Raw genomic sequence first — 24420 nt, 5'->3', positions numbered from 1 at the left:
CAATGTTTTCAAAGCCAAATGATAAGGCTTTAATAAATCACAAAGTTTTGGACAAAAACCTCTGGGAAAAATAGCAACAAGTACAATTCTCCATGCCCCCCCCCCAAATCTACCTTTATAAGCCACCAAAGAGCTACGTAATGGTAGAATGTTAATCATCTGTAATCTTAGGGAATTTTTAAAGTTTCCTCATAAGAAATTTCCACTATCTGGGAGCTTGAGTCTCTGAACTGGCAAAACTGTTATTTTTGTAATATTACTAATAATGCAATCTGTGTGTGTGTGTGTGCATTAAACAGGCATTCCTTCACAAAGGGGCAGTGTCTAACCTGAACTTGGTTAGGGTACACACTGATGGAACACTCTCAGGCCTCCCAAGTTTGGTTATATAGCAAAAGCACTTGCCGTCCGCAGGAAGAAACTCCTGAGGCCCACGGTAACCAGAGGAGCTTGTGCTTAGGGACCAGAAGAGCCAAGTGATGCATGTGACGGACATAAAGCCCGTCCAGAGCTGAGTGGGCAGCTCTGCATTCCCAGAGCAGAGTGGGGAGTTCTCGGCCAGAACAAGGGAAAGCAGAGAGAACACCTAGGACCAGATGAACACATTGGCATGAGGGATGCAAAGGAAAAGGGCAGAGTTAAGAACGAAGCTGGGCTCCTTTGAAGAGAGCCCCTGGGTTTCCTGTCCACTGCAGTCTACGAAGGAGAAAGCCTGGCTGATACTGATCATCAAAAGTACTGGTATGGTTGGTATTCTTCGTTAACTTCCAAAATTATAGGAATATATACTCTCTAATTTTCCTGTGCTATTGAGTGCCAGTGGGCTTGAATATACATTTGTTGACCATTTTAAAGAGTAACTTATATGAGCAGAAACTCATAAATGATTGATAATGTTAGGTTTTACTAAATATATGTCAGTGAGTGAGAATGTGCTTCCAAAACTACATTTTCTTTCTCTCTGTTTTTTTTTTTTTTTTACCTTATGTTTGTCAAGTAGTTGTTGGATTTCTTCTTTGGAAGACACGATAATTTTCTGGTCTCCTGCCATCTTCTCGCGTCCGGTCTCCAGCAGGTCAGCCAGATCTTGCAGGGCCCTTTCGTACTGACTCTTGAGTGCAAGATTCTGGTTCAGACCGCCCCGCCGGGAGCCAATGGCCATCATCAGCTCATCGTACATGTCCTAAGAAACAGACAGATACTCACGCTCAATTCAAACCTACCGCTTCATGAGGTACGTTTAACACCTGTGCTCACAGGATGTCAATAGTTTCCGTGGGGTTAAAATGCTGACAAATTGTTCTTGTGGCTGAGGGAAATGTCATAGGAAATGTAGTTTTAATTTTTATCATGCTCTCAAATTTTCTAATTTTAGAGTAACTGAATAGAGCATCTTCAACATTTGGTCTGCTAAGTAATAATCAGATTTGGGACTATTCCTTAAATAAAGAGCTACAGAAACAGAGGAGTTTAATGTGAGCAGAAAGACTTTAAAACTTAAAACGGCAATGTTTTTGCCAAATGTGGTGGGGTAAATAAATAACTATTTAAGCTGGAAAGACATTTTAGCGGACGATGATACACCAAATACAAAATTTATTTGAGCCATATGGACCTGATTAATGTATCATATTAAGGTTTAGCAGGCCAAAATGCCTCAATCTGGAAAAGTTCAACTTTAATGCCTATTTACAGCTATGACGCTTGACTCTTACACCTGACATTTAAGTACTGTCGGAAAACTGTCTGAAAAGGACAGAGTCGGGGCCATGGGCTCATCACATGATGAAATGTTAGATAATGCAATGAGATAGTTGAAATAAAAATGTTCTTTTTAAAATAAGAGGTATTTTATTTTCTCAAAAGTAAGAACTTGTGACCCTGTATTGGACTCGTACTATTAATCCCTCAATGGTTCTGTAATAAGGCGTGTGTGCAGAGAAAACCTGACACATGCACATAGTTTTTCTTAATGTAACTTAACTGTGTTGCCTTTCAGATGCTACACTTTGCTGGTTTACTATCCCAGTATCTTCCTACCAACCTGAGATCAGATTCTTGCCTAAGTGCCAGATTTAGAAAAACACTAATCCAAAGTGTTAATTCTCTATGCCTGAAAGATGCCAGGAAATCTGTTTGGATTTCAGCTACCTTTAATTTTTTGTTGTTGCTCTGGAATTGAAACAATGTCTCTTTTCCATTCAAACATGAAATATAAACTATAATTTTGAACTTGAGAAAATACACTTTCTAAAAGTATTAGCTTAAGTATTTTTTCCTTAAAATTTTTTTGGGTGTAGTACAATACAGGGTAGATAGCCTTTTTTAAATTTTTCTAGGTAGGATTGCCAGTTATTAAATTTTCTACAGTAGAAAGTAATATGCCACAACTAAACTATGCTATAATGCTTAGCCATCGGAATAATAATAATGTCAAAAAAATCTTCGAAGCATGAGAACACAAGAAAATACAAGAAAAGAGTTAAAAAATTTGACACAAGGGTCCTCCAACAAATGCACACAGACTGCCCTGCAGTAAATCTCAAAATATGTCGATTTATTTTATTGTACTAAATATGATAAAAGTTTCAGAAAATGTTCTAAGAGTTACTTGGAAGAAAAATTGGGCCTAAATGACATGCATTTTATAGAGAAAGCCTGAAAAAATAGAGAAAATAATTTTTTCTTGACTTCCAGTTCGGATGTACCATTGAAGCTGAATGCCATTGGTAGAAAACTGTACCTGGAGTTTGGAGAGTTCTTGCACCCAAGGCTGCTCTATCTGCAGCTTATCACCACGCCTTTTCAACTCAGTGATTCCCGCATCCAATTCCTTTAGCCCATCTTCAGCCTGCTGTATTGCCTATATAAGATTTATGACATTTTATTAAAACTCCCGTAAACAATTTGCCATGCAAAGTATGATTATCGTGTCTCCTTATTTGTTCCGCTCTTCTCCACCTAAAACATTTTCCATGCAACATAAACATGATGGTCCTCTATTAAACAGAAAAGTGAAGAACGCCCTTTATTATACTACAGATCAGATATTTTAAAGGTAAGGAGGTTGGAAGGGCTTAGCATGGAGGGTTGGGAGAACAATGGCTTCCTTGAACAAATAAGGGAAATGGTGAAGAGCACCCTGAAAAAGAAGCATGATTTTAGGACGTCTTTAGAAAAAGGTATTTGCCTAAGATGTTCTAGGGGATCGTGTTCTGGTTTTCTGAAATGCAGTTCTGAGCATCTTTGACGAGAGATGCAGTGAGGAAAGAGGAAACTATGTTTCAGCATGGTCAGGGAGAGCTTACTCCGTTGTGAAATGGGAGGGCAAGCAATCAAGTATGAAAGTGACAGCTAGCGCTGCGCCTTGTCTTCCCAGGGTGAGGTCTACAGAAGCAGGACAAGACATCAACCTGGCCTTCAAGGAGCTTCCAGTCTGCTTAGGAAGCCTGAGTAAACAGAAGAAAAGGAAACAAGGCTGAATGCAGTTATGTACTAAGCTTGCTGCAGCTCATCCCTGTTAGAGGACTTTGGAGCAGGGAGACACCAGTGAATCCTGGAGCAGTCGAGGAAGGCTTTTGGAAGAAAAGCAACCTCAGCTGCCCTTGCAGGATGAAAAGAACATGGACTCCAAATGGCAGATGAAACACACGTGTCTTATTTTCTCTTTCCTGAGTCCCCACTACAACCACTGCCAATATTTTGTTTGCTTGTTTTCTGGTGTGTTTTTCCTTCATAAATCTACAAGGGCAAGGAAACAGGAAAGAGGGTAATACCAACAAAATTTTGCAAGCTGAAAATCAGAAGGATACATGGGAATTGACTTAGGAAATCTGAGAAAGCTGAATCCTAAGCTAGCAGGGTTTCTTTATCACCAAATTAAAGCAACAGGAATCTCTGGAACCCTGGGCAACATGGGGAGGGTGCTAAATAAGGAGGGTTGGTGGAAAGCTGCTTAAAGAGCACCTCGATTCCCAGATCCCCTTCCTCATTCCACACCGGCTCTTCCCTTCCTTGGTGAAAGACTGAAAGTTCATTTTCTGGAGAAGGTAAAACAGATGTCTCTGGACTGAGGGGCACCAGGCACAGTTGTGGGCTTGAGTCCTTGACTGAAAACAAGGGGATAAAGTGACAACACCCACTGAATGCTGAATGTGGAGCCCCTACGTCTCCTAGAGTGCTGAAGCCTTGTTTCTACTCTCCAGACAGAAGGGGGTGGGCGGGAGAATATGAAAAGACCAAAAGAAAAGACCTAAAAAATTTGACACAAGGATTCTCCAATAGCCCACACAGATCATCCTTCAATAAATCTCAAAATTGTCATGCCCCATCCATTCATGAAGTTCCCATTCAGTCTCTCATCCTAAATGTGAATAGACAACAAAGCATTTCCATATATCTGAGAAAAGCCTCTAACATGAAAGACAGAGACCAAAATAAGCAAACAAATTAAAAGCAACCTGGAGGGAAATAGATTATACAGGAAAAACCAACAAATAAAAAACTCCCCCAGAGTCCCCCCAAAACCCTTTCAACGCCAAAATCACTAATATACCAGAGAGATTATAAAAGACAATGCATCTATTTAAAAAAGAACAGGATACTACCAAAAAATGGATCATTTGCAGAACCAAGAAGAGCTCTGAGAAGATTAAATGCATGAGAGCAGAAATGTAGAAGTCAATAGAAAAGTTTAGAGTTGAAACTGAGGAAGTCTCCAGAAAGCAGAGCAAAAAGACAAAGAGAGAAATGTCCCTTGATAAGAAAGTTAGAGGATTGGACCAGAACATCCAACATCTGCCTAAAAGGAGTTTCAGAAAGGGAGACAGATAAAATAGAGGGATGAAAAATATTTAAATAACTCTTAGAAAATGTTCCAGAATAGAAAGATGAGAGCTGCCAGATCAAAAGAGCCCATTGAGCTCCAAGCCCAGTGGATGAAACAGACTATCCCCAAGGCATGTCACTGTGAAATTTCAGAACACTGATACCTTTGGGAATTACGACACTTTTCAATTCCTAAAGCCAACACTGGAAGCTAGAAAACAATGGAGGAAAAGCCTCAAAACTCTATAAAGAACTGACCAAGAATTCTATAAAGAGCCAAGCTATCAGTATGAGTAGTATCTGAGCATATGACTAGAACATTTTCAGACATGCAAAATATTGAAAAATATATCTAGCATGCATCCTTTCTTAGTAAGGATGTGCACTAAGAAAACAAGGAAGCAATACAGTAAAGAGAAAGACTTGAAACTCAGGAAAGAGAAGACCCAGCAGAAGGGAGAAGTGAAGGAAATTCTCAGAACGGTAGTAAAGGGAGATTGAAGAAGACAGCTGTGCAACAGGCTTATGGGGCAACAGGTCTGTTCTAGGTCAGAATGACACGACTCAAAAGATGAATATATCCCCATGCTTCTGCTACTGTTACCTCTTTAACCCAAGGAGGGTAGGGATGGAATTAGCACTTTTTTAGTTGCTTTCCATTTATTCAGCGAAATAATGAGTAATTTATTTTTATCTCTGGAATTTACATTGGTTATATTGGTCAATAGTAAAAGTGTTACTTGTGATCACACATATCCTAAATTTCACATTAGAAATTCAAGGCAAAGCACTCTTATGGCTGCTCAAATTCTGTTTGGGATTGGGTACATTATAAGCCAAAAATAAAAAATAAAAATAAAAAAGGGTCCTTTCAAGTAGAAGCTATGACACGGAAGAATGATTTTCAATTTGGGAAAAATGAGGGATCTCTGTTAAAAAACAGATGAAATTAGGGTCCAGAAAGATACATATTCACATATAAATTTGCAAACTGTTTTAGATGGTCAGAGAGGGAGAGAGATCTAGATATCTCCTTCTATAGAGAAATATTTGAGGTGGTTTCTATCTCAGGTGATTCCCTATGGCCTACCCATAGAACCATTAGAGGTCTACTGAAATTAGGGTATGCAATTCTATTAAAGCACACATTTCCATAATTACTTCGTTTATGAAATGGGATGTTGTGTGTAACGTCCTTCCCATTTCCTCCCTCCTCCCTGTTTTCACTGCCAGTACGATAGTTTGAATTCTCATTCCTTCTCCTCAGTGCAGGTATGTGAAGCCTCAGGACGGACACCCTGCTTCCTGACCCTGTGAGCTGTCATGTCGAGCAGCAGATGCAGGAGCTGGCACTGACACCTATCCTCACCCTCAAACATCCCTAGTGACTTTCCACTGCCAGTGGTCTCCAAGGTGAGTATAAGTACCCAAAAGTGTATAAGATGATCGATGAGAATGAAACACTATGTCTTTCCTTTATATACAACCACATGCATTTTTAATTTTCATTTGTGTGTATGCTTTATAACACAGTACCTACTTATAATTTATAAATAAGTAAATACACATATATTTGTGGTGTGTGCTTATTGTCTTAACCAATGAAGTGCGCAAGCAATAAAGCTGACCACTCATTTGTAGAACAAAGTCCAAATTCTCTGACATTCAATAGGCTCTATAAGTTGCTTCAAATTTTCTCTTTGAACCCTACTTCCCCTCAACCACATTTGTTCGTTGTTAAGTTCAGCCAAACAGGATTACTTGCTTTTCTCGCAAAGTGCCCTGAATGGTCTAACATTTATGCCTTTGTTCTTGCTGTCCTCTTTACTAGAATACCTTTCTTCCCAGTCTCTGTGTGTCCAAACTTCTAAGTCCAGTTCGACTTTCTCTTTACAAAATTTTTCCCTAATCCTACCGCTGCTGAAGGTAATCTCCCATCTTCTAAACATCCATAGTGCTTCATGTGTAATGCTACCAGGACGGTCTGACTCCCTGTCCAGTGTCACTGAGGTTCACGTCTAATCTCATTGTTAGGTGGCAAACACCTTCAGGTCAGCATCTGTCACTAACACCTTTTCCTCTCTCACATTTCCTGGTTACACACAGAAGTAAGTGACAGAGTCAATGTAATCTGATGTAAACCTGGTACTTAAAAACAAAATAGATGACAAACAAAAATGCTACAGTAAGCCATTAATATTCCATAGAATATTTGGAATTTCATAGTAAATCAGTTCTACTCATTGCACTTGCTCTTATGGAAAAAGGCAGCTGTAAATACCTCTATCTGCTCTGCCACAGGCTGTTCAAACACATTTGCCAGTTTCTGCAGAACGATGTATTTGTGGTCAGCCAGGGATGTAAACAGCACCTTCAGATCATTCTAAGGAGGAAAACAACAGGAAGGCTTAACATGTGTAACAGGAAATTCAAAATGGTTGTAAATATAACACACATTCTTAGAAATAATATACAGGGGTAGGAATTTAATTGTTTCCAGAAGAAACAATATTATCTTATGGGAAAGTAAAAGGAACTGGTAACAATTTATACAAGTGCTAAAAAATTTACACAAGTGCTAGAATTTGTTACACAAAGCATTTCCAACACAACACAGATGGAGACGAAGTACACAAATAAAAAGCAATATTGGTCACCCGAATGTTCTGGTTATTTCTGTAATAAATGAGCACATTTAAACATTGCAGCAGAAATATTACACTAAGGACTTCTAGCTAGTAAAACAACCTGCAGGTGTCGTTGTGTTTGGGGGAAAAATATTATTCTTAAGAATAATTATGATCCTTTTTTTCCTCTCTCCTCTCCTTCCCTCTCTCCCTCACTTCCTTCTCTCTCCTATTTTCAAAGAATTTGCACAAGCTTATAAAAAGCCATCCAGAAGTTTAGAAGATAAACATTATTCACAATGACCAAAGACATATGAAAAGACAACACAAAAAGATCTTAGCTCAGCCTATTCATAAACATTACTCATATAAATGTCCAAATATACTTATATTGAGTTAACTTTGTACAGAAAGGAGATAACTATCAGAATTTTGATACTCAATTCTAAAAGGAATAATGAACTGGAACAAAACTTGAATTATAAAATTTTTAATTTTTCTCCTGAAATATCAACAGGTAAGCTCTATTTCTTATTAGTTAGAAACTTCTACGATGGGCTGGTTGCTCATCATAGGCTGAAGTCTGACTTATCACGTTCTCTTCAGCGGGAGCTGATCGCATGTGTGTATGGTACCAAGATGCAAAAATTCTGACTGTCTCATGAGTAGAAGGATAGTCACACCGAGGAAGAAAAAAAAGTCTTTAAGGATATATGGCAGCATTATAACACAAAATACACGGCTAAAGCAAAATAGTAGGTGAATTATGCAGTTTAAAAAGAAAAGAAGAAATAGAACTGAACATGAGATTTAGAGAAAAGCATACGATCCTAAGAGGCAATAACTGTCACTAACCAAAACCTAAACCAATCTGCAAGCCTAGTTGCAGACTAAATGAGAAATTATAAGAACAGCACTGGAAAAACGATGGCAGAAACAAGGGTTCTGCTTATGAGTTATGATAATGCTTGTGTCATTCAGCTGTGTTCAGGGTAAGGCCACGTGGGCCATTAGAACCATGATACATTTATCTGTTTATATGCATAAGAAGAGATGTTCCCATTCATTTGAACAGATTCAAAAGAAATAAAGTCCTTATTACCTACATGTATTTAGAAAAACATTAGTTCCGTTAATCTAAACGAGTAGATAAGTATAAATAACACGGGTTAGAAATGAAGAGGGTATATGTATTTCCTGTATATCATCTTTACATTTTTAATAGCACATTTTCTATATTAATCATATTCTACTCCAGGTAATAGAGAACAGAGTTCACATTTCTAGAAGCTGCACTAATTACTAGAAGAGACTAGCCAAGAAGAAAGTAAAGCAGAGAATATGACTGATTTAAAAATTACTAAATAAAAGACTCTAAGAGGTGCTTATAACCATATGGATGTTGATATTTTCTTAAGAATGAAAATCCAAAGGCTTTAACCATTTCTTAATACCACCCTTGTGATACAGCAGGGTATTTAAGGCATCTATATACTACACACATAACAGACATCACAATTTTTTTCTTACAGTTACTGGAATTACTTGTAGGGCATAAAGAGGTGGGCTTCTAGCTGTTTGAGAAACAGGAAGTTTCAAGTTTTAAAATCATTTGTGTTGCCTTGCTCATTCAATAAGAAATTCTTTCATTTTTTACTTTTTAAATAACTTAAAATATTCAACTATAAAAATGTCTAGGGGGGCTTCCCTGGTGGCGCAGTGGTTGAGAGTCTGCCTGCCAATGCAGGGGACACGGGTTCGAGCCCTGGTTTGGGAGGATCCCACATGCCGCGGAGCAACTGGGCCCGTGGGCCACAATTACTGAGCCTGCGCGTCTGGAGCCTGTGCTCCGCAACAAGAGAGGCCACGATAGTGAGAGGCCCGCGCACCGCGATGAGGAGTGGCCCCCGCTTGCCACAACTAGAGAAAGCCCTCGCGCAGAAACGAAGACCCAACACAGCCATAAATAAAATAAATAAATTTAAAAAAAATTGCTTTAAAAAAAAAATGTCTAGGAAATTTATTTGGGTTTAAGTCTATGAATAAAAGTTTTAAAAATACAGAATAGGTGATAATTAACTTGTGATTCCATGTAGATAACATACTTCTACATAACATCTACCCATTTTCCAGATTGTCTGTTGGGTATAGGATAACGTTAGCGTCTGGCAAAAGTTAATACTCAGAAGTTAACTGGAAAATGAAGGCTACCATTCCAATAAGCACTGAGCACTGATAGTATACCAGGTGCTCAGTGCAAAGTAAAATAAAATGGTTTGTGACTTGACTTTTAATTATATTAACATTGGAACTTCTTCTCTCAATTAAATTGGAGCACAGACATTTTGAAATGTCAGTTTTTGTTTGTGAGCTGGCCACCAACAAGTAGAAACTTGTTGGCAGAAGAAAAATAGAGAACATGATTGAAAGAGAATTTCAAGATTACTTGTTCTTCTCTTGATCCTCTACCCAAAATAAGTTCCAGAGTATTCATGTTTAGTTCAGTTTTTACTCTGACTGGCTATGATTACCAATAACAATTTAAAAGTACCAAAGACACTAGCATAGAGAACGCAATTTGAAAAAGGGAAACATGCCTCCTAGTGATACACCCATTTGCACTTTTAACCCACCTCATTCATGGCCGACTGACTAGAATGCTATTAAAACTCAGTGTGTTGTTTTATGCAAGAGGAATTTTAGAGTAATGAAACAAGTTTCCATAAGTTGCACAACAGCTTAGCTGATTTTAGACATACTATGCACAGATGTACATGCAATCAGATCTTGCATTCAAGACAAAATACCCAAATAATCAACCCCAGGTTTTCTAACTGAAAGGGAAATGCTCTTTCCTCTCTGTGTACTACACAGCATAACAGATACAAATGCAAATATCCAATGCAGGTCATTCTTCTAAGCCACAGACTTGCGACTATTCACCTGAGTATTTTAATTCTACCCGATACCCTTGCCCAGCCAGTGATACTGCTAGCGACCCAGTCTTGCCCCTTGGTCCATGGCACTGCTCCCATCTGTCTTTTCTGTCAGCCAATGCCCCCCAGATGCTCACGTCAGAGTCCCTGCAGTTCCTCAGCAGTGCCCCTTTCTCTTGTTGCCCAGATCCAAACAGATGTTCCCCTATTGATTCTGCCTTCCAAATATATCTTGAATAGGTCTACTTTTCTCCAACTCCCCCGCCATCATCCTAACAATATAAAATATACAAACATTCTTTGAGTCAAATCCTGGCTCTAGTTCGCGATGGTTAAATAACCTTGGAGAAATAATTTAACTTTTCCATTGGTTTTAGATCCTATATCTATTATCATAAATACTACTATTAATTGCAGCAACAGTAACAAAACTTGCTGAGTGCTTACTATGTTTCAGACACTGTTTAAAGTATTTTACACATTTTAACTCATTTTATCCTCACAAAGCCCTAAAAGGTAGTTACTGTGGGCATGATTTAATAGTTGAGGATACTTAGGTCAGAGAAGCAGCTAAGGTTATACAGCAGTAGGTGATAAAATCATAATATTATTATTATGTCAAGAATACATGTGAAGATTTCTTGTGAATAGAGAAATGATACACAAATGTTTGTGATAATTTTAGTTTAAAGAATGTAAACTACTGGAAGGCAATGATAATTTGTCCCTCTAGACGAATATCTAGAAAATTCCACATTTCCTGGCTAGTGGTACGTTTACTTGACACTTTACAGTATTTTTTTGGAAATCAAAATTTTACATCAACCCCTTGGCCCTAATTACATGTATTACATGAATCTATTTTATAAATCTTATGTGTTTGCTACAAATAAAATTCAATTCGAATGTAAGTATTCCCAAAGGATGCTTTTTATTACTTCCTGCATGTTTCTTTGGTCCTATGTTTTAAACTCCAGTTTTATCAACTGGAAATTATCATTATAATATGCCATATATATGAGCTTCACTGGTTGAATTTAAAGTTCTATTCAGCCCTAAGTTTGGTTGGCTGATTTTCTCAACCTTCCACTTCTAGGAGCATAAAACTTTGTTTTCTATTCCTTGAGTTCAACCCCCTTGTTTTTCTATAATGTTCTTACTCTTTGTACCTTTGAAAAAAAAGGTAGGTCTATATCATACCTCAGTAAGATCCTGTTTATTGTTGAAGGTAGCTGGAAGATGGTGAAATATCTCTTGATAATGTCTTACCTGGAAATTTAGTATTTGCTGAAGTCTTTCCTTCATCTGATGACATCGTTGATTTACTACTGAGTCTAGCAAAGATAACCTGCCCAAAAGACAACCCAAAGTGTCTTCAATAACATCTCGGTTATCACCATTCTCTGGAAAGGCTTGGGAAAACAAGTTCTTGTTCTTATCCATTTCTTCAGACATTTCCTTAATATCTTTGGCAAGAGTCTGGGGTTGATAAGAAAGTGCATTTCAATGTTTAGATCCATGAATTCATATACAAATCGAGTCATTTCCTCATAGGAAGTCCACTATATCTCTCATACTGCTCAGTGATAATTACATCTAAGGAAAGTTGGACCACTTCTTACACTTCTATAAATATTAGGAAAGTTACTGTTATTTTCCTCAGAAACTTTACATCATTTGCTAATACTAATATATACTATTTGGTGAAAAGATGAGCTTTCTAAAGTGCCATTTAGAAATTCATAATTATTATTTTTAGTCTGTGTTTCATATGTGGAAGGTTTGCAATGTACAACAGGGTTCCTACAGAGTCCTCAGTTTTTTCCACCTCCTACATGCACAAGACAAAGAATAAAAATACAAAACATAAATATCTTTGACAGCTTTCTATATTTAGGCAATTCTTTTCTACATTATGCTGCTTGGAAATACACCTCATTTGTCCCTTATTAGAACTGTTTTATGCTTGACCTTCTTTATACATAACATTAATTATCCAATGTCAGCATTTCAAGTGCCATGTAATGTCATACCCTCACAGACACGGGCTGCCAAACCTACCTCTTGGTTAAAGAGGCAAGTTTCCGCCTCTGCTGGTAAAAGTGCTGTGGCAGCATATAAACGTTCCTCCACATCATCCAGCCAAGTAGAGGTAGCCGAGACCCCATCGTATAACTTCTGCTCCAAGTCAGTGTTCCGCCTCTTTGTCCCTCCACCCTGAGAAAAAAAGGAAGGAACAAAGGATTAATTACAGTGTTTTGAGGAATCAAAGAAAAATACCAGGATGAGATGCTGGGGTCCAGTGGCTCTGCCTTTCCGGGCTAATCACTAGCGCTGTGTCTCAACAGCTCACGCCCAGGGGTGGAGCAACCCGCTGGGATCCCAGATCCACAAGCAGACCAAGTGCACCACCCTACCTGGGCTGAAACCTCCTCCAAGGCCTGGTTCAATCCATCCAGCAAAGACGTCACTGCGGATTTATCCTGGGCCTGTCCGTCCCCTTTGTACAGTGGCATGCCAGACAGGAGCCGATTTGGCCTGCTGTAAAGCTGCAGGCAGACAGGAGAGTTTATTTAGGACCAGATGTACTCTATCCAGGTGTTCTCATTTAGAAATGAACACTGAAACAGATGCTGGAAAAACTGTGTTTATGGAAACCTCTGCTGGAGAAAAACAACCTTACAACACACCATGTCCACTAAACATGATGACCGGATTCAGCAATGGCAATGTTTCCCTGATGGACCACGAAAAAAAGAAAGAGAGAAAAGAAAATAGTGGGAAAAACATGCCTGAATTCTTATCATAGCCTTCCTCTCAACTTAATCTTGGTTTTAGCACGACCCATGATGAAATAATTCAGCCGAAATACCAGAACTAGACTGATCCCTTTGCTTTCGTGATTCCTTTACTTCCCCCCTAAACTCTTTTAGGCAAACACAACGTCTCCCCAGTAAGGGCTATGATATGGCCTGGCACTCAAACGTTTTAATGCTGTTTCTGATCACACTCAGCGTCGTGTAATTTTTTAGAATACCTCATCTTCCCCTTACTTTTCAGGCTGATTAACTCATTATCCTCTAAAATGCCAGGCTCATTCCCCACTGTGGCTGCACTGCTAACCACCCAGCACCTCTTTATAATCCACTGCCTTAAATTCCACACCTCTTCTAGCCACTTTCCACTTTTTTTTTTTTACTTTTGTTTCCTTTTTAATCCCTGCTACTGGAGCCTCCCCAGCTGCTTAGTTTTTCAGAAATGTCTGAAGTATTTCCTTAGTTGGGTTACAGGTTCCGAGGAGCAGGAGCCATATCTCATCCTGAGGCCAGGTGTTCTGCACAGAGATGCTAAATACAGTGGAAGCGAACAAAGAAACATTGCTCTGAAAGACTGATGCCTTTTGACCTAATGAACTTGAAGGCAAAAAAAAAAGTGCCTGTTTTTACACTTGAAATTAGTTAAGTATATCATCCAGTGTACAAAACTGTCAGTAAGGTAACATGAAAAAGGAGGGACTTTGGAGTTAAACAGACCTGCATCCCCATCTCAGTTCTGCCTCTTCTTAGTCCCAAGACCCTGAGAAATTATCTAATCTCTCCAAGCCTTAGCTGACTGATCTACGAAGAGAGGTAACGTCAACCTCACCACAGCATTATTATGTGAACACCTAGAACACAAAATATGGTCCTAATAGATCATTCCCTTTCTTTTTGGAAACTCATAGCCAGACTACTTCTTCCTGTACTTTCCTCTCACCTCTCCACACCAAAGAGAAGAAAGTGCTGACAGGGCAGCTCTCCGAGATGAGAGCGGGTATGGAGGAGACGTCCAGGTCAGCGATGCTGGATGGGTGACTCGTGCAAGTGTTTAAGCTGAATGGACAAGAGGCAGAAGGAGGGGTCGGGCGTTTCACGAATGAAGAACAGTAAGTAAGCGTGGGACGCGACTAGAAATATCCCAGGTTTATCTGACTTAGGATAGTCAGAAAAGGCTGCAGTCCACCATTTAGGACTGTAAATACCCCTTACAGACAAAGGAACGGGGAAATCCTATAACATGGATAGTGCTGTTCTGAAGTCCAGGAGATCTACATCAGAAATCAAGAACTCAAGCCACGAGTCTGAGGAATGTTTGATCAGGGGTGTGAAGAAGGATTCATTCAAACACAGGTAGGAGGTCCATGCAAAAGGTATAAGGGCCCTGTGTACCAGGGTGGAGTATGATTTCGAGACAACCGCCTCTGGAAAGGGAGGGCTTTCTATTCTCCAGGGCCAGAGCTGGTGATGTTCCTGTGGACAGTGGCAAAGAAGGCCCTGGCCAGGGAGTGAGAACGTGTGAATGCCACAAGATGCTGTAAAAGGAGACAGAGACAAATGGCTCTGTACGACTTACGCATGGCTCTCAGCAGATGGGGGACAGGCTATGACCTTTAGACATCCCCCTTTCAGGTGATCCTGGCAAGGTGTACCTGCCCTACAGTGCCCGCTTTCTCAGCTCCTGCCTTTCCCTCCTCAGATGCTCTGTAAATATTGATACCCTTTCTCTTCTGGGGTCAGCCTCTCCCAGCTCCTAAGCTGGTCCGAAGCAGAGCAGTGAAAACAGCAGCTTCCCCAGATCCACAGTGAAGGTCTTAGAACTTGCTCTGATGATACCACTGTGGTGGGACGGCCAGAGCAGAGCTGACCCAGGACCTGGGCTGGGCTTCTATCTCCAGCATCCTGCTGGGCCACAGCTGTGGTGAGCATCACAGGCTTCCCTGACTGGCTCTTAAGGGGTGAATCCCTCTGACTCTTTGCTGTTCTCAGGTTTCTGCTTAGGGTGAACTCATAGCTATTATCTATCTGGAACCTTCGGTTGCTCTATTTAATTCCACCGGATTTGGCTTGCTTGTTGCAACCAAGTCCAACATCACAAGTACCCACCCATCTTGGGAACCAGCATACAGATGGGCCAGTGACCACTGTAACTGACCCCTGAATTCCCCTCCCTTTAGCTCCACTGAGGTCCCAGTGTGTTTCCCAGTAAGATCTTCTGAAACGATTAAATACTGGAAGTAGCAATAGAAAATAAGATAACTTGATAACTTACTGACAAATTTGTAGCTTTTGTTTTTGGCCTGGATGTGTATATCCTTAATTTGCATCCTTAATTTTCAAAGTTGTGGGAAAAAAGGGGGGGCCCATTTGAAATTTAATGGTTTACGCTAATGCGTCATCAGATATTCATCTTCTCTGAGGAAAACAGTATCTAGAAGTCAACTAAATTTCCACATATAAATATATAATTATAAAGGGATATGTGAAACAGGCTTGTTAAGAAGAGTGTAGGATGAGTAATTTGTTTTATGTCTTATTTTGGAATTGATAATGAAATACAGGTTGTTGCACAGTTACATTCATTCCCATAGCGTAAGCTGTACATCTTTTATATTAGTTAATATGTAACAGCAAAATGTTCGATACCACGTGCTCTTGTTCCTGTTGCAGGACATTCTGAAGCAGTTTCTGCTTGGTACTAAATTCTTGATGGAGGCTTTCCCATTTCATTCTCATCTGGTCTTCAGCAGGTGATTTCTCCCCTTCCATCCCCAACTCCTGGGACAACACATCAGGTTTTTCGCTATTAGAAGAATAAATAATCTAAGTTTACAATGTGTGTAAAAAGGCAATAAGTTCTAGGTAATTTATTATGTGTACCAGATCTGGCTTCTAAAATTGGAACCAGATTATTTCAGTCATTAGCTTATACTTTAAAAATATAAATTAAAATAGAAAACTTGAGACTAATAGTAAAGCAAGTACATTCTTACTCATATAATTGAACCATGAGCACAATAATTAAAAAAATACACTGAAAATAGCTCAGCATTAAAGATAAAAATAATTGTAACTTTTAGAACGAGAAAGTAGACGATAAGACTCGTATCCTTTGACAAATAGCCCACAAACTAATTCAAAAGCCCTAAAAATGCTGCCTAGTCTATTGAGAGTTTTCACCGTGAGTCCAAGGAAAATACTACAGAACAGGTTTCAGGACGTGGAACAGGAGTACAGAATGTGGAAGGGTCATCCTTAAAGAGAGGCATAAGGTAGCATCTGAGACTATGGCTCTGCGGGTGAGACAGATCTGGGTTCCCTGTTCCAGCAAGTTAGATTTGTGACTTTGAGTAAGTCACTTCACTTCTCAGAGCCTCAATTTCCTCATCTTTATTTTTTTAATTTTTTATCCTTTTGGCTGTGCCGTGCGGCATGCAGGATCTTAGTTCACCGACCAGGGATCGAACCCCCGCCCCCTGCATTAGAAGCGTAGAGTCTTAACCATTGGATCGCCAGGGAAGTCCAATCTTCTCATCTTTAAAATGAAGATAGTACCTATCTTGCAGAAGTATGAGAATTAAATTTAGAGAAGATAGGCATAATGCCTATGACCCTATCTGGTAAAAAACAGCCACTCAATCAATGGGGCCTAATGATAATGGTAATGGCAATGATAAGAATCTGGGGGACCCAAGTTCCAATAGGTCCTAGTTTGTCAGGGGTTTTGAAGTCCTAACTAGAACCATGTCAGCCGAAAGCCGTACTAGATAGCCATTACTATTACTTTGATGGAAACTTTTGCTCAAGTGAAGGAAAAAAAATAACCAGTTCATTGGCAGAATAATACTATATACTACCCCAAAGCCAATTCTTTTCAGAATGAGTATTGAATACAATAGTTTCTTTAGGTAGGTCTGTTGAAGTAAACCTTAAAAAATTATCCATAAGGCTATGATGCAGGACTTCTACTTCTAGGATATAAGAGAATCTTTCTCACCTGCACACTTACAGACATGTAAGAGGTTAAGTTCAACAATGCTAGGAATAGCAAAAAACCAAAAAAAATGGCAACAATATAAAGGCCCATCAATAAGAAAATGGGTAAGCTGTTATTGTTACAAGTTAAAATACTGTTAAGCAGTTAAAATGAAAAAACTAGATCTATATGTATCAACATGGATTGATCTAAAAATGTAATGCTGAGTGAAAAAATATCAAAATAAAATTGATACCTCTAATTTTGTTTGTTATATTAGTCTGGATTTTTCTGCCTTTTTTTTTTTTTTTCCTTTGGCCTCATCCCACGGCTTGTGGGATCTTAGTTCCCTGACCAGGGATCAAACCTGGGCCCTCGGCAGTGAGAGTGCAGAGTCCTAACCACTGGACTGCCAAGGAATTCCCTAAGGATTTTTCTGCTTTTTAAAAAGCATTTTAAATAAAAAACAAGTTTTAAAATTCTTCTGAAATTAAATTTCTTTATTGTGCTGTTTTTTGGGGTGGTAGACTGCAGTGCATCACTTTTAATTCATTTATGTTTGCATAACAATTTAGTATAAAACCTGGGGCTATTTGGGAATTCCCTGGCGGTCCAGTGGTTAGGAATCTCCTTTCAGTGCAAAGGGCTTGGGTGCAATCCCTGGTCAGGGAACTAAGATCCCGCAAGCCGTGTGGCCAAAAAAGGAAAAAAAAAAAACCTCCTGGGGATATTTAATATCTATATATTCTTATGTTTAAGCATTGACACATATATAATGCCACCAGCAAATTAGTCTTAAATAAGAACACAGCCTTTCGTTTCCCATAGAAAATATTCTTCTTTTCCTTTGATATTTATATCAATTAATTCCAGTTGAGTTTCCTTAGTGATCTTGGAAGGACTCCTCCATCAATTCTCCTGTACGCCACATAATACTTATTCTTTATTTATTAAATTTGTAGCCATGAAGCAAACCATGCCCATCCCACAGGGATTTTCTGACATAAACCAATTCACACTTGATAGTCTTAGAAAATCAGCTAATATGTTGAAGGCTGAATATATAAAGTTTTTCCCTAGCAATGTTATTCTGTTCTTTTAAAGATATATACATATATTTTTCGTTTGACTTCTGGATATTGTTTAATTTATGGCTGTTTGTTTGCTTGGTATATTTACCTAAAGGCTTGAAAGGCATGGCTGCTCTGTCATCAGCTAGATTTAAAGGAGATTTTTCTAAAGATTTTGTACAAAAATTAAAGAATTTATAAGTATTTGGAGTAAATGTTCTACAGAAAGCCAGTACTGCACTGCAAATTTCTCTTTAAAATATTTTTATATTTGAACGAGGAATTTATAGCTGTTTGTCTTTCATTTGGCTCCTTTCCAAAGCTAAAGGCCAAGGAAAGAAAAGAAAATCATGGCAAGAAAGTTGCAGAATATTCCTACGGCTGCTTTTCGTGACTCTACATACGATGAGGAGGCAATGTGTGGATGGGTTCTTTGTAAAAACAGAGTTTGGCAAAAATATTCAGAAAACTATGAGGGATGAATAAACATCTTAGAAGAACTGGAAACAGAAAAGAAAATGCAAAGTGAAGGCAAGTCTCTACTCAGAGTCGAAATAGCGTTCCTCGTTTTAGATTTATACAGACACATGTTTATGGCCTTATCAGCACTTTTAAGCCTGAGGACAACAGGGACTTTTAAAACCCCATTATATTTTAACACAATTTGTACAGTATTAGGGTTATTTTAATGGAATTCCTGACCGTAGATGTTATAATAGTATTCATTCCTATTCTTCTAAATTGATATTTATTAGTTGTATCAATATTTTTACTGCTTTTTGTTTTGTTTTTCTTTCCTTGAATATCTTCCTGTTTCTTATATGTATATACATATATAGTCAACACACATGTTATATGTCAGCAAATTTATGTCAAACTGAATAAACTTAAAAAAAAAAAAAAAAAAAGGAAAGAAAAATCTCCAAATCTACCCTCGCCAGTTACTTTTGATCATCCACATCTACTCTGGTTCTTACTCATACATATACTATACATTCAATTTTATATCACATTTTTTACTTAGGACCACATATACATTTTCTGATATTGTTACATAGTTTTTTGTTACGATTATATAGGCATAAAATTTTTCTTAGGCCTTTTTTTTTTTTACTAATGGGCATTTCTGTCTTTTTAATTATTTGGTATTATAAATAATATCAAAAGTCATCTTTATACCATGTATTTCCTCCAAACAAACGTTCAGAAATGAAAACATTGGAGGCCATGGAGTTAAAGCTCTTTGACACATGATGGTTGTCAAAGGATGCTGCTAAATTTCAACCGTTAGCATTGCATGAACACAGAGGTTTCGCTGAAACTTTTTTTTTTAATGTTTTAGATTTTAAAGATACTTCTCCTATATATCCTTTCAGTTGACATTCACAATGTTCACAGCACAGCCCTTCTGTGATGATGGTAGTCAATTATTATTCTAATTCTATTGATAAGCAAACAAGGTCTCAGAGTTGAGTTACTTTTCCATGGTGACAAATACAGAACTGGAATAAAACCCAGACCTGCCTCAAAATACAGGGACACTTCCACTCTTCTTCAGTTTATTTTCCTTCCTACCTTTTAAACCAGAATCTTCAACCTGAAAATTCTCCACTTTCCTTAATTTTTCTTCAACACTTTACTTTCCTGTGTAAAAGACTTTCAGTCTCTACTCCAAACCAGGACTCAAAGCTCAATGACTTTATATACAGAAACTGTAGAAACAGATCATCAAGAAAACTCAAGATACTTAGAAGGCACATACATTTATTTTTCAGAATGATATTAGGGGAAGATTAGCTCTGGTAGGGAAAATGTTTTGCAGTTAGATATAATTATTCAGTCAGAAACATCATGAATCTAATTTTATAATGCATTTCTTATGTGATTTTAAAAATGAACTTAGCATCTTCTATAGACAGAAATGCTAAGCGTAGTGGAAAGAGGGCAAGCAAGTTAGCCATTATAATTACTAGCTATACTCATGCTACACAACGAAATGTTCAAAATGCAAGTAAATTTAACATCATAAAGTGAAAACAAAATGATTAAATTTTTGCAGATGTTCAAAATAAAATTTTGAGTGAGATGTTTACGTTTCTTCAAATGTCAGGAAAACAGTGACAAGAAGAGAACGGTAAGCTGTCATCAGAGAAATGTAAATCAAAACCACAATTAGGTATCACCTCACACCTGTCAGAATGGCTATCATCAAAAAGACCACAAATAACAAATGTTGGCAAAGATGTGAAGAAAAGGGAACTGTTGTACACTGTTGGTGGGAATGTAAATTGGTGCAGTCACTGTGGAAAACAGTATGGAGGTTCCTCAAAAAACTAAAAATACAACTGCCATAAGATCCAGCAATTCCACTCCTGGGTATACATTTGAAGAAAATAAAAACTCTAATTCGAAAAGATACATGCACCCCAATGTTCATGGCAGCATTATTCACAGTAGCCAAGATATGGAAGCAACCTAAGTGTCCATCAACAGATGAATGGATAAAGAAGATGTGGTACATATATACAATGGAATATTACTCAGCCATAAAAAAGAATGAAAATTTTTCCACTTGCAACAACATGGATAGACTTGGAGGGTATTATGCTTAGTGAAATAAGTCAGACAGAGAAAGACAAATACTGTATGATATCACTTAAACATGGAATCTAAAAAAATAAAACAAACTAGTGAATTAAAAAAAAAAAGAACAAAAGAAACCTACCCAACACCACCAGAGGTCTCTGCAGCTGAGTGTTGGGTTAGAATTTCCTCTCCAAGACTGGCTACTGACTGGAGGAGGCTCTTCTGCTCTGCTAATTCCTGTTCCAACTCCTGCTCAAGGAAAAGGACAAATAAAAACATCTTTGTTACTTTATGATTATTGTCTACAATCACAACTCTATGTCTAGAAAACTCTCAGAGAACTTTGGTAGTAAGTTTTTAAGTTTGCACATTACATAAAAGGTGTGGTTTAGGTAACTGTTCAGACATGTCTCCAAGTCTTCTGTAGCTTTCTTTGGCTTTGATAAAAGATAATCTCTGAATAATCTTGAAAAAAAAAAAAAAATCAATGAGAAAAGAAAATTTTGCTGGGCAATGGTGCCCTCAAGTGGTACAAAATGCACTTTCACTTTTCAAAAATTGATACTGCCTTGTTCTAACTGAAAGAGATCCTTGAGAGCAACAGCTCTCTTCAATTTCCCACTCACTTGATAAACTGGATCATCAATGGACTCAGTTTTACTTTTTCATTATTTATAATAAATGTCTCTACTCTTTGATAAAATATTTTAATATGCCCTATCCATAAAGTTAAGATATCAATGAGCAATCCTTCTCAGTCATCAAAGCTCATTTGTTTCACCTGGCAGTAATTTGCAATCCTATTTTTGTGATGGTATCTACTTGAGAGCTGAAAGCAAATTTCATTTCTTTTAAAAACATGTAACTCAGACATTTACCAATTCTCAGAGGCCTTCTGAGGTTTTCGTTATTTATAATAGAGGTAAGACTAGAAATAGAGGGCAGATTATAACTGAGTAACACTGTTTTAAAACTAAGCACAAGCTTTTCTTAGAGAACTGACTTTAAAATGACCAATCATTCCAGTGGTCACAAGTAAGTACATGGAAAGGAAACAGTCAGGTCCTGCTTCTGTCCAAAGAGAAGATAAAGGGGCATTCTATCTTTAGTACAGAAGGAACTTGTCCTTCTAAAACATTTCTCTCAAGGTGTCTGTTTGGTCTATCTGCAGGCGAGAAGGTCAGGAAGTGCGTTACTTTTTGTTGCTGGAGGCTGCTCTGTCGCTGTTGGGTCCACGCGGTCCGAGCTTGAGCCAGCCATTCCTGAACGCCGGGGCTCTGAGTGGCAGCCAGGTCAGCATCGCTCTCCTCCTTCTCCTGGGCTGTCCCCTGCTTTAAACGAGGCAGAAATCAAGAGTCATACTACCCACTGGAAGACCTTAACCAAAACAGAGTGACGGCTCCTTTTTAGTGTGGTCTGAATAATGATACCAAAGTGGCTCCATTTGGACATGAGACCACATTAAAAAAAAATGGTAACACAAAACCCACCGAATTTATGGCATTTGCAGGAGGGAGAACAATAAATAGATGATTATACTCAAAATACTTGAGGGGGAAAAACTGTCCTTTAGAGGCTAGGATTTTTAGCTGACTGATGTGGTCACCACATATTATTGTGGAATTTTTTCCATGAGAATATAACTCTAGATATTATTTCCTTTACTATCACCACCAGGACTAGACTCCACTGCCATCTGTTGCCACTCTGGCTTTGACAAAGTATGGCTAAAGGAGAAAGCCAATGTAATTACTTATTACCCGGGCAGGAGTTTATTCTTCCTGCTAGACTATCCTGAGGGAATTTAACAGGCCCTAAAATACGGTGTATCAGAATGGAACTAGTTCTGAATGAGTGCCTTTCTACTCCCATATATTTATATGTCAAAGGATAAATTACACCATTTTGGTATGACTCATTTACTAAATACCTATCAGCAGCCACTGTGTGTCAGGCACTGTTTTGGGCATTGGGTGGTATTCAGCTCAGAAGCCAGACAAGGGCCCTGCTGGGGAGACAGACAATAAACAAACAAGATAAACTGGGATGGTGATAAGAGCTACAAAGAATGTGAAACTAGATAATAGGAAGGAACGTGAAGGGGAAGGGTTTCTTAGGCTGGGCAGGAAGGCGTCTTCAGAGCTGACAACGTGTGTGGAGTGCTGGCAAAGATTGGGGGAGGGGCCTCCAGGCCTAGGGAACCACTGGAGCAAAGGCTGTAGGGGAAAGAAACTTAGCATCTCGGAAAGAGCAGAGACAGGGCAAGCATGGCTGGAGCAAGGGGAGGGGCCGGGGCAGGCGCAGTGAAAGGGAACATTCTTTAGGGTGCTTCCACAGAGGAGTCATCCTGCCGAGCTGCTGCTGTCCCGGCCTTTGGCTCTTCTCTGCCGAATCTGACCACGGAATGGGGTCCAGCCACCCCAGCTCAGCCCGCCTGACTGCCCACAAAGACCCTTCTCTTCCTCTTATTTTCAGAATTGTACACTAACTCTTACAGAGAAATAGATGGGGGCTGTTTCCCCTCTGTCTTACTCAATAGAATCTCATAATTAAACTGTAAAATGTTCCAGATCGTGAACTTGGCAACATCGGTATCCGTACTTGAAGTGCAGTGAAGGAAACAGTGAAATCTATAGGTACTATTTATATTTCATCCTTTCCAGATTCTGAGCCACCTTAGCTCACAGGTACTTGCTCTCCTTTAAGATGATCCAGCTCCCCAGTAAAAGAATGTGGTTTAGGTAGAACAACTGGCGTGCCACTGGCCTAAAACATGTTATTTGCATTTCGCAGGACCTTCAGGTGACTAGTGACACCCAGGTCAGTATGTTCCCCGCCCTCCCAGGAGTGCCTCTTCCAGAGAAGCAGTGATTTTCCTGAAGGTGGGAGGTTTGGGGTGGTCCGGCATTCCTCCAGGACTGAAGGCCACACATTTCTGCATAAAGCAGTCTCCCCCATCTGAGAACGCTCCATCTACCCAGAATAAGCTCTGAGAGATCCTGGCTTTTCCAGGCAGGGAGGAAACAGCAGGTCAAAACGGACCTGTAGAGAATGACCCCAAAGAAGTCAGTGTAACAGGTTGAAAGCCGTCCCTAGTCAAAGCCCCAGTGACAAAACAGTGGCCATGGCCCTGACCTGCTAACTCTCTTTTGTGGGCTCCAGCCACTTCCTCTATGCTTTGCCCTTCAGTAAAGGTTTGTTTTCAGAGCCCAGCCTGACGACTCCCGTGGAAACTCCTCAGGGCACCAGCTCACCCTTCTCTGCAGGTAACTATAGCCTGACTGAGAGCTCTGATTTCAAATTCCTCACACTGGGGAAAAATGCCAATTGTACTTGGAAAAATAACAATTGAAATCTTAGGTCTTAAGGACAACTTAACCACTTTTACATGCACAGACACATCTCAGATTCTAAGACAAAATCTAAGAAGGGGACTCATATTTGATTAATTGAATCCACAGCTTTAGAAAAAAGGAAATTATGCAGCATCAAAAACAGATGCCTAGTATGCATTTTCTCTGTGGTCAGGTTTGGTTTTTCAGTTAGCCAATTTTTCTCTGGCTGATTTCATCATTTTGAAAC

General features: G+C 38.9%; 1 protein-coding gene across 3 annotated transcripts in view; it reads right to left on the bottom strand.

Annotated features, from left to right (window-relative positions):
- SYNE1 (spectrin repeat containing nuclear envelope protein 1) overlaps nt 1-24420 on the bottom strand; it is a 448877-nt gene that overhangs the window by 115809 nt on the left and 308648 nt on the right. The window contains exons 97-105 of one of the 3 annotated variants that reach the window (XM_061207647.1): nt 22035-22169; nt 20978-21087; nt 15853-16009; nt 12808-12939; nt 12452-12607; nt 11660-11869; nt 7109-7210; nt 2744-2863; nt 983-1183 (exon numbers count right to left, since the gene is read on the bottom strand). In XM_061207647.1, the coding sequence (XP_061063630.1) occupies nt 983-1183; nt 2744-2863; nt 7109-7210; nt 11660-11869; nt 12452-12607; nt 12808-12939; nt 15853-16009; nt 20978-21087; nt 22035-22169 (1323 nt within the window). The remainder of the gene's footprint in view (nt 1-982; nt 1184-2743; nt 2864-7108; nt 7211-11659; nt 11870-12451; nt 12608-12807; nt 12940-15852; nt 16010-20977; nt 21088-22034; nt 22170-24420) is intronic. The other 2 variants (XM_061207645.1, XM_061207646.1) reach the window with 2 other exon arrangements.

The sequence above is a fragment of the Eubalaena glacialis genome, chromosome 12, assembly GCF_028564815.1.
Source record: "Eubalaena glacialis isolate mEubGla1 chromosome 12, mEubGla1.1.hap2.+ XY, whole genome shotgun sequence".
Lineage (NCBI taxonomy): Eukaryota > Metazoa > Chordata > Mammalia > Artiodactyla > Balaenidae > Eubalaena > Eubalaena glacialis.
The sequence above is the reverse complement of the archived record's forward strand: the minus strand, read 5'-3'. Positions and strand labels throughout refer to the sequence as shown.